This window comes from Zeugodacus cucurbitae, chromosome 5 (genome assembly GCF_028554725.1).
Source record: "Zeugodacus cucurbitae isolate PBARC_wt_2022May chromosome 5, idZeuCucr1.2, whole genome shotgun sequence".
Classification (NCBI taxonomy): Eukaryota; Metazoa; Arthropoda; class Insecta; order Diptera; family Tephritidae; genus Zeugodacus; species Zeugodacus cucurbitae.
In genome coordinates this window covers 21281731-21293601 of record NC_071670.1, presented here as the reverse complement: position 1 = coordinate 21293601, position 11871 = coordinate 21281731, and the positions used below count along the sequence as shown (strand labels likewise).

Below are 11871 nucleotides of genomic sequence, written 5' to 3'. Positions count from 1 at the left end.
AATAAATGATAAATGACTGATTGAATGACCTATATTGGTGGTAAAAAAACAATATATCGATGATCTTAATGCGACAATTTAGAATTTCGGTCCAGGAGAGTTGACACAGCTACAAACCAGGATGACGTAGTCAATTTTCCCAAACTATTTAAAATTGCCTGTACTATCACCACTCACTTTGCAATTAAAAGTAATGTGAGTTGTCATCATGCTGCGTAACATCGACCTCGAGTAATCAAAATCGTCGCCGAAGCCAAGATTGGACCAACTTAATTTAATGTATACCTTAGCCACAACAACGTGTGGCCGGGTCTGCTAGTAAGTAATATAAAATTAACTGAGCGTATAGTCTTCGATATATTGTATCTTAGTAGTGAAAACGATTGAAATCGGTTCAGGAATTACCTCAGTCCCCATATACTATTTATGATGATTTTCGTTATCTATTTTGTTTTACGCCGAATATATGGTTCGAATTGTGTTATCTTTATAAAATTACATCAATAAATTGCGAGAGTATAAAATGTTCGGTTGTACCAGAACTTAACCTTTCCTTACTTGTTTTTCTTTACATCTTTTGATCAACAAACCTTCCGGCGGTCCAATCTTTTTTCTTAACATACAAAAATTTAAAACAAATTATACATATTTAACCTATTATACACTTAACAATAATCTTAAAATATTATTTTCTGAAAACCTTTCGAGGGGAAAACGTAATCTTACAAGGTGAAATAAAACAAATGCCAAATCATACAAACCCAGAAGGGTGAAAACATAAAGTAAAATAAAACAAAAAGCAAAGAATAGAAATACAACATCATTGATTTTATTTCGATCGGCACGAGTATATGAAAAAGTTGAGTTTACGATGTTTAATAGAGTTGTAAACCGTAATAGTCATAACACCGTTTATGAAATTATTTCCAATAAATAATTGCAAACATTTTATAAAATATTACTTTTATATTTTAGCATATCGACTTACAAAACTAATTTTTGTGTGGATATTTAAATATTAATGGATTAACATTCGAATTTCCAACATATTTTGATGGAGAAATTATATCGAAGAAATTTTTTTTCAATATTTCTTTATTTATTGAATCTGCTTTTACTTTAAGCCTAACAATAAGTTATAAAATCTTAAAACTATTTAAAAAACTAGACAAGCTCAAACAAGTGATTGAGCTGTATTGGTGAAACGTTGCTCTTTAGTACGCAGGCATATCCCTTCTTTTTAGGCGTGTTTGATTGCAGGAATGTACTAAGGCATTAGCCAATGGGTTTGGGTGATCACGGAGTTTAGATATATATTTCAATCTGCTGTCCTCTACTGCTTTTTTCACCATAGGGATACCAAGATCTTTATGGATATTTTCATTGCGAATGTACCATGGTGAGCACGTGATTGATCTAAGCATTTTCGATTGGAACCTTTGTATTATATCAATATTAGTTGCACAGGTCGTACCCCCCAGTTGAATAAAATTGTATAAAAGCACTTTGTTGTCTAGGCTAAGTTTAGAGTTTTTATTTAAAAGCCAATTTAAATTTGCAGCTCTTATCTTCATGCACGTTATTTTACTAGATATATGTTTTCTCCATGTAAGCCTTCTATCTAGGTGAATACCAAGATAGGTAACTTCATTCACTTGAGGCACTAGAATATTATTCATTTTTACTGCCGGGCACATTTTTGGTCTTAGCGAAAATGTAACGTGCTTACACTTTTGTTCATTCACATTTATACGCCAGTTGGCTAGCCATTCTTCGACAGATCTTAAGTGCTCCGATAATATTCTTGATGCTATAATGTGGCATTTGTTACGGCTCACTAAAGCTGTGTCATCCGCGAAAGTTGATGTCAAAACATTATTAGCTGTTGGAAGATCAGCAGTATATATGATGTACAGAGTTGGGCCTAAAACACTGCCTTGTGGTACACCAGCCCTTATTTGTCGTTCATCAGATATGAAGTCTCCCACTTTAACCGTAAATTGTCTATTTTTTAAATAAGACTCCAATATTTTATACAATTCTAAAGGTAGAATGTTTTTAATCTTATATAAAAGCCCTTCATGCCACACCTTATCAAATGCCTGAGCTACGTCTAGAAATATAGCTGAACAGTACTCTCTGTGCTCGAATGCTTTTCTTATTTCGTTAGTTATTCTATTTACTTGTTCTATTGTATTATGTTTTGAAAGAAACCCGAATTGGTGCGTTGGTATTACATTATTTTCGTGGAGGAAAGGAGACATCTTTGATAGCAGCACCTTTTCAAATATTTTCGAAAGGCAGGGTAGAAGACTGATTGGTCTGTATGAAGACGGTTGTGTCAAGTCTTTCCCAGGTTTATCTATCAGGATAATCTGCGACTTTTTCCACAAAATTGGATAGTATCCGAAACTTAGAATTGCATTGAAGAGCAAAGAGAGCACCTCTACAGCAATATTTGGTAACTCAATTAGCAATTTTGGGGTGATATTATCATGTCCTGGCGACTTTTTGGATTAAGTTCTTTTATGATGCCAATAATTTCAGAAGGTGAAGACTTAAAGGACTCGGGCGACTCATTTGCTATGTTAGGTAAGACTGACAATTTAAAGTTATTCTTTGGGCAATTTGGTTGAAATACCTTTTCTAGGTGATTTGCAAAACAAGTAGCCTTTTCCTCGTCACTTCGAGCCCAATTTCCCCCCAAGTCTCGTATAGGCATGTTGGAGTCGACTGGTGGCTTCATGGACTTTTGGGCTTTCCAAAGTGAATTTTGCTTGCTTGAGTTTGGACACAGCTTCTTTATATATATTTCATTGTTGAGTTCTTCCTCGCGTTTAAGCGCTTTTTTTAATTTGCGTACAGCTGATTTCAATTGAAGCTGAGTGGAAGGGGAGCGATTTATCTGCCATTCTCGTCTAGCACGCCTTTTTTCATTTACAAGCTGTTCTATTTCTCTATTACTGATTTTCCTGAGACCAAGTGGCTTATAGCTTTTCTTTGGTGTTGCTAAGACCGCTGCGTTAATAATTATATCATTGAGTTCCCTTATAGTTTTGTCAATATCTCCTTCTTTATTTATTTTGTATTCAATATTAATGTGGCTACTCACGTATTTTTTGTATTTTAGCCAGTTCGTTTTGTGAGATGTTAGGCCCACTTTCTTTTCAATAAATATGGGTTGTTCACATAACTTTATTAGTATAGGAGAGTGATCAGAAGATAGGTCAGTACATGTATCTACTGTTATGTGCGATTTATCTATATTTTTGATTACTGCAAAATCAATTAAATCTGGTATTTTTTTACGATCAGAAGAAATAACCATTTTTAACCAGAAAATGGGAGGCTGATGAGGATGTTGACAAAGGACATTGGGTAAGAATGATTTAGAAAATAATTCTATACTAGATTTTTTAAAAAACAGTTGTGTGTTTTTTTTTGCCTTTATGTATTTACTTTGTTTCATTCTTCTACTTCTAGCGTAAATTTGCTGCCTTTTCTGAGTACGAAGACTCATTTTCTTCAGATAATTTCGACATTAAAAAATTGGCAAACAGTGACTACTTTTTATTCGATGGAAGGAATAATTCCTAGTGCCAGATCACACGATAAAGGATATAAATGGATCTTGAAATAAAAATAGTTATTTATTCGAAACTTTTAAGTCTTGCAATAGATATGTATCTAATAAAAAAATGGTTTAAGTGTATTTATTATGATTTCTTCTTATACAATAGCAAATTTACTCTATTGGATACCTTTAGTCAACAGTGACAGTGGTTCCGAACATGGGCCAAAAAGATTAAATCAAAAAATTCCTCTAAAATGTCAAATCTAATTGTAAACCAGTTTTCGTTGTTAATCTCACGCTAGAAGGTAGAGGTATTTATTTTACCTTATGGAATTAATTAAGACTAACTTGATTTATCTTTTTTTTGAAGTTAGGGTTTTATGTCACCTACTTGTTTGTACCTTTTTTGTGCGTCTCAAATTTGTTTACATAAAGTTTCCTCATAAGTTTCTTTGGTTTATTTTATATTGGGCCTAATCATTGAATCCATTTCGATCGAAAAATGGTTCGATACGATCGATTTTACTTTACCGCAACGTGCAGACAAATTTATCAAATTTGTTACATTTGTCGACAAAGGTCGATAAAACAGTTTTACGTTATCGCGTCGTGGTAAAGCAGTTTATCGACGGAATCAACGATTGCATGGAAATTTAGGATCGAAAATCTTTATCGTATCGAAAGCGAATTCGTTGCGGATTCATTGATTAGGCCCATTGTGTCAAAAAAACAGACATTTTTGACATTAAATAAAGCCGTTGCCCATGCGTCATAGGAGTTGCTAGCGCACGGTTGCAACGCAATTACTGCCATTTAGTCTGGTATAGTTTGTTCGATTGGCTACTCTTAAACGCTTGGAAAACAGATATGTATCTATCTAATCTATTAATATCGACCAATAATTATTTGTATGGTGAAATTTTTATGTACATGTACATATGTTTTGTCCGAAACACATTGGGAAAAAATGCGATAATTGTTTCTTTATTGGAAAACGAATTAAAATTCAATCTCCATGACGAAACATCGCCAAACGGCATGAGGCTGATCGATTTCGCTGGGGCCCGAAAAATGGTCGTCTGTAGTACTAGATTCCAGCAAAAGGACATCAAGCTGCTTGGCTGTCCCCCGATCGAATCACGCGCAACCAGATCGATCATGTTGTGATAGATCAGTCTTTCCCCCTAGTGGGTGCTGCAGGTGTCAAGGGGGGAGTTAAGAGACCCAGAAAGAAAATGGGGGCGTTGTGGCGTTGAGGCCTGGGGGGTGATTTGTAATCTTTTTTAGCTAGGAGGCCTCTTAGACAACGACTGCATGAGCTCTCGACTCTCAACAACAACTTGTGAACATCAACTAATATGAATTAAAAGATTGCTTAAACTCGGTTCTATATTTCTGTCAGCGTAGTTCATATATCTGTCCTATTTTATCTTAATATATAAAAATCCAGTGTCCGTGTGTATCTTCCGAATGAACTCAAAAACGAGTCAACTGATATTCATGAAAGTTGGCATATACATACATGTAATTTGGTCCAACTTAGATGATAGGATAGTTATTACTCAAATTAATCGTCTCCACAATTAATAACACTGTGATAGTCAAAAAAAGACAAGACCAAATTCGACGGTTTCCCCCTATTTCGGGTCCTACGAATCGAACTGCATCATTACTTTTTTGAGTTACAATCATGGTTTCCTACAAAAATTTTTTTTGAAGTTTTTCATCAAAGTGGCCCATTGTAAGAGAAAGGCACATTTTTCTTCGGACTCTAACTTTGTTAATGTTGACTTTTTTGGTAACTTTCTTTGGCAAAGCTTCTCAGAATAAGTCCGTCTTTAAGTTCTTAGATGACTGTAAACCCCAAAATCAATGTTTTTTGTGTCCTTATAGCCAATATGTCGAAAAAACTGAAATTTAATCCATTTTTTTTAATGTTTTTTCCCTCACGTTTCGTCAATATTTTAATTTACCCTTTGATACTTATACATTAAGTGACATCTTGTAATAGTAAGAAACTTAAGCAAAGACAACGTTCTGAGCAAACTAACCATTAGAAAAAAAACTTAACAAAATTTGTATTTTTTAAAAAAGCTACACTAACTATGTTTGTGTGCTATTTTTTTTGTACACACGTATGTATACCATAAAATTGGATCATTGATGCCGATGCCAAATGAAAATGCAAAATTTCTTCAGATTTATTTTATGGGCAATTGCGAAGAACGTGTAACAACTCGATGCCAATATAATTTCATTGAACAAGCAGAAGAGAGAGCAATTATATTGTCGTTAGAATTATTTTTATTATAGATAATTCAGTAAGTAGAATTTCAGATTTACACCGTTCGTACGAAATATACATATATAGGTCACAATAATTAATTAATTTAATTTGAAGTTATAGTGGCTTTTAAATAGGTGAAAAAATGGGGGCGCAAAAAAATATGTATTCTCAAAGTGGGCAGTAGACAAAATAAGTTTGGGAACCACTGCGATAGATGGACGACATGTCTCCAGTGTTTTTGATGTGCGTACGCTCCGTGGTCCTAATATAGATTCGGACCACTATCTTGTTGGAGCTAAGATACGCACCCGCCTCTGTGTAGGGAAGCGCACACGTCAACAAACACAATAAAGGTTCGACATCGAGAAGCTGCAATCACAACCGACAGCCGAACGATTTTCTACTCGACTTGCACTTCTGCTCTCTGAGAGCACTCATAAGCATCTCGGTATAAGGAAACTGTGGGACGGCATATCAAGCTCCTTACGTACAGCTGCAACCGAAACTATTAGCTTTCGGAAATGTCAAAAAAACAGCTGGTACGATGAGGATTGTCGTCGCGCAGTGGAGAGAAAAGAGACTGCCTACCTCGCAATGTTGCGATCGACCACAACACGTGCTGGATGGGATAGATACCGAGAGCTGAAGAGGGAAACGAGACGCATTTGCAGACAAAAAAAGAAAGAGCCCGAAATGTGTGAGTATGAAGAGCTTGACAAGCTTGACAGGGGTAATGCTCGAAAATTCTACGAAAAGATCCGGCGACTAACTGAATGTTTCAAGATCGGACCACACTCCTGTAGAACCCTCAGAGGTGATCTAGTTGATGACCAGATGTCGATTTTAAAACTGCCTTCGACAGGACGAAAAGGAGTTGCCTCTACGCCGCTAGGTCGGAATTTGGTCTCCCTGCAAAATTAATACGGCTGTGTAAACTCACGTTGAGCAATACCAAAACCTCCGTCAGTATCCTCTCCGAGCCGTTCGATACCAAACGAGGTTTCAGACAAGGTGACTCACTCAATGTCAGCCTGGAAATCCAACGCAGAATCACTCTTGCCCACAGGTGCTGCTATGGACTGAGTAGGCAATTGAAAAGTAAAGTCCTCTCTCGAACAAAAACCAAACTCTACAAGTCTCTCATCATTTCCGTCCTACTTTACGGTGCAAAAGCGTGGACGATGTCAACATCCGATGAGACGGCACTAGGTATAACCAATGGCGCCAAACTGCCAGATGGAGAGAATATGAAAATTATAAATGCTACTCATGATGGCTCATATCAATTTGGAAAATAGATCTTTATTTAGAACCAATAATTGTAACTTCATTATGACAGCTTCAATATTCCTTTAGAAATACTTATTTTGGAATTGCATAAATTTAGTACATGGACCAACTTAGTGCCTAGCATGTTGGTAATCATATGTTGTGACGAAATTGATATGAGTAAAGGGAAATTAGTAGAGTTGATAACATTTACTTTATTTTTGAAACTACATAAATATAACATATACATATAATGAATACTTGGTATTTTATATCCAACAATCTGTCGTTCTTGTAGTTTGTTTTGCTTTAATATGATTACGGTTAAATACTTTAGTACATTGTGTGAACAACTGATTCCTTTTCCACTAGCTGTCGAACTTTCATGCACCCATCGGATCCACAAGAGAATAGACGCCCATAATTGTCTATATGTACCTGGCTGACACCTTGACCAATGTGTTTAAAGAAACTGTTTTTGGCATGTTCAGCAGCGTATGTGTTAATTAAGGAATACTGATTTAAGCTCCATATCTGAAAATATAAATAAAATAGCGTTGAAATATGTTAAATAATTTATTAGAGTTACTTAACTTATTGCTAATATATAATAAATATTTTTAAAATGCTAAATTAAATTCCATTTTATGAAATGAGATGCTTTTGCTAGCACAAAACGGGCCAAGTTCATCGAGTAATGGGAGAATCGATCGGTATATATATTTAGGCATACAGTACTTTTCGTTTAATTGACCCTATGGTTAATTGGCTTCCCCGTTTAATTGAACGGTGTTATCGGGAAAAAAATATAGCATATGAAAGCACATGTAAATTTTCTCGGATAATTGGACTCGGTTAATTGATTTTCCCGCTTAGTTGGTTCAAAATATAAATCAAATCAAAAATCATTTTCATTTTAAATTTCCCCTGTTAATTCCACCAAATAATATTGTTGAGAAAACTAATCTTCTAACCAACACTGTATAATTTTTTAATAATAAATTTGAATAACAAATATATATATGTATGTACATAAATAGATTCATAGATACCTATGTATGTAAGTACAAAAAATTGTTATTGCATTTTCCTATAATGGTAAAAAATATTCAAATATTTGAAAAACTTTAAGTGCACATATGTACATATGTATGCAGTCTCCTTTAAGGGGTTAGGTGCGTTTAAGAGGTTGAAAACATGAGTATATTTACATTTTTTATTATATACAATCATATATTTCATTGTATACAATCATATATTTCATGCATATCAAAGATACATATTTAAACAGTGTTTTGTGAAATTTATATTTACAAATTCCGAAAGCTTAGCCGTTGGTAAATCATCATCCATGAAATGTCCAAAAAAAGGTTCTTGCCGTGGACATCATAACTCATTATTGGTTCATCCAAATAAACAAACCAAAAATATTTGTTGTTAATGAAAGAAGGAAAAATTAAAATATTAAAAACTGAATTCTTTACAGATTTTGAACAAAAAACTAACTTTTGTGGTAAAACTTTCGCCTAATACTGACTCGAAAAATAGTTGTAATAAATATGTGTGGAAATTTTTCAACAGAATCGCTTCATAACTTTTCAAGAAATCGTGTCCACTGACTTCAAAATTCGAGTTTTGAGATAAATCCGTTTAAAGCTTTACATTCTTGAAATTTTAATCATATCGATTTCATACTTTTGGATAATATTTTAATATTGTTCTATTTAATAAGACTAAAAACTTTCAAATTTTGATTCCCACGTAATCGCTTACTTCACCAAATGGTCCAAATAAGCGTGATTCCTGTAATTGAACAAACTGTCCATTTAAACGGGATTCTTTTTTTGAACAAATTGTTCAATTAAGCGAGTATCTAATTGCAATTGATTCCCCGGTTAATTGAACGAAAATATGTGCAATTAAGCGAAAGTACCGTATTAAGGAATGAAATGGAACCATTTGTTTTTAATTGATTGCCACGTCGCTAGACTACTATTCAGGATAACAAAATAAAAAACGGTTTAGGATTGGCCAGTGCAGAGCTCTGTCCTTAATCCAATAAAAGACTTACGAAGCGAAGAGAAACATAAAATTTCTGCAAGAAATTACAGGAATTTTGAAAATTTATGAGATGCTGTTAACTTTGGCCCCCATTCCATTGGAGAGCTGCGAGAAGCTTGTAGAATGCATGATACTTTTTATTTGAAAATTGAGGGTATAATACCATGTGCAAAAAAACGTATGTATATTGTGACTCCAAATAAGTAAATATTTGCATTTCCGAGGCGTTATATAATGAGTTCAATTTTTTTAATTAATATAAAAATGCATATAACTATAGATTAATTGATAAATAAGTGATACGTTTTTTAGCCCGTTTCAATCTTATAAAGTTCATTATCAATTATATACGCGCTTATTGCAACGTATGGCTAAGTGTAATTTTTACGTGGCTGTACATACACTATCGGATAAAGTACAAAGCGTAAGCACTAATATTATGTGCTTGTGAACATGAAAATATATAAATACTAGCAGACCCGGCCACACGTTTTTGTGGCTAATGTATACATTAAATTAGTAAATTTTCCAATATAGTGAAAAAATACTTACGCATAAAGACGAAAACATTATAGTAAATTTAAAAATGATTGATATAGGTACATTATTGTAGATCTGTATTAAGCGTGAATCATCATAATTTGTTTAACTTTGAGTTTTAATCGTATATTAAAGTATGTAGCAATTGAGCAAATTTCAAAGTATGCTCAATTATGACAAAATGATTAGTTCTTCACAGCCAGTCTTGTTCTATTGCAAAGTCATGGTTGATTTATGTTACGCAGCTTGATGACAACACACACTACTTTTAACTGCAAAGTGAGTGGTGATAGTCCAGACAATTTTGAATAGTCTGTGGGATAATGGACTACGGCATCCTGGGTTGTAGCTATGTCAACTCTCCTGGAACGAAATTCTAATTTGACGCATTGAGATCATCGACATCTTTGTTTTTTTACCACCAATATAGGTCATATAAGGTCTGATAAGGTTTGTTTCGTCACCGAAAAAAGACCTTTTTTCATGAATTTTTTTAGAAAAAAATATTGCTGTAGGTTTATTTTACTTATTAAAAAATCGACCTATTTGTTATTGTAAAATTGTTAGTAATTAAAATTATTATTTCCAAACGATCTGTAGGCTGGTCACCGACTTTAAAAATTACATATTTGGGAAAATCGATTCAAAGTTTTGTACACTCAGCGGAGTTAGCTGGAAGGCGCGCAAATCTAAGTTAGAGGCACCGTTCAACCTGCTGTAACTTCGTTAGTTTAGAATGACCTAAAACTTTAACACAATATTCTTGAGATGTTGATGGTTCAGAAAAAAAAATAAAAAAAAATGGAAAAAAAGTTGTCAAACCTTACCCCCACCCCTTAAAGTTCTGTGCAGTGCCTCCAGCGACTTCTTGAATATCTGGAAAATCTTTGCTGTAGCGCTATTTTTGGCGATTTTGCAGACTGGTCGTTGATTTGCAATTTAGGAGTAATTTCAATGTCGAATGTGCTGTTTGTCTACCTACTAACAGGTAGAGTCCGACCGATTAATCGGACTTGGCATCGACCAAATTTGGCCGATTCTTTCTACTTCTTTTGAATTACACTTACAATATTTTTTTTACTTTTTTGATTTCTTAAAAGCCCAAAATATTAGTTTGATTCGTATTTACCTAAACCGAACAATCCTCACGATGATAATATTAAGTATAGTATAAAGAACTTCATTATTTTTTCTTTAAATGTTTATTATTACATTATTTAGAATGATCCGATTTATCAAATATGCACAGTTTTGTTCAACAACTTGTTGAAGTTTTGAAGATAATTTCATAATGTCACTCTTATAGAAACCTTTGTTGCTATTGGCAAAAAACTGGGAGAGTCTATTTTTTCAAGTTTCTCTTGAGACAAATATTAATTCATTTCGCCATAGACAGGATCAACTCGTATCACCATAATGCACAAAAAAACTTCGAGTTGGAGAGACTGCGAGTTAAGAATTTTTCATTAAAAATTCCAAACGTTAATATGTACATAAAACTTTTAGCGTAGTCAATAAATAAAATTGTGTATAAATCTATAGTTTAAAGTTTTTTAAAAAAATTTAATTGAATTAATAAACACCTTCATATTTACATATTAACTGATTTCTTACTTATTTTGTGATGTTATTTTTTTCTTTTGTTATTATACTAGTTTATTAAATAAATTTGTTCATGAATGAATCGGAATGGACCGATACTTTCAAACTGCTTCGGAAAAAATTCGGCCTATTCCCGTTATACCTTGGTGTTGAAAATATACTATATATTTAATACAGTGGAACTTCTCTAACTCGAATCACCATAATCCACAAAAAAACTACGAGTTATAGAATTTTTATTAAAACATACAATTTTTCACAAGTGTATTATCATATTTTTTGTTCACCTCCGTACGATATAGAGGGACACTTTTAAAATTCGGCATCGATAGTAAAATTTTAAATTTTGTATTATGCCCTGACCAAAAAGTTCGATTTATGGAAGGAAATTAATAAGAATGTTGCCTTCTATTGCCACTTCAAGAGTTCGAGTTATGGAGAACTTCGAGTTATAGAAATTTGATTTAGGGAAGGAAATTTGTATGGAATGTGGCTTCTAAACGCTATTGCTTTTTCAAGTGTTCGAGTTATGGAGATC

The 11871-nt window shown here is 33.6% G+C and overlaps 1 protein-coding gene across 1 annotated transcript in view; it reads right to left on the bottom strand.

Moving 5' to 3' along the window:
- Nucleotides 1-7325: 7325 nt before the first annotated feature.
- The window catches only part of LOC105220031 (dmX-like protein 2), a 111357-nt gene continuing 106811 nt past the window's right edge, over nucleotides 7326-11871 (bottom strand). Inside the window, exon 21 of the mRNA XM_054231700.1 lies at nucleotides 7326-7664. Coding sequence (XP_054087675.1) covers nucleotides 7464-7664 — 201 coding nt within the window. The 3' untranslated portion in view covers nucleotides 7326-7463. The remainder of the gene's footprint in view (nucleotides 7665-11871) is intronic.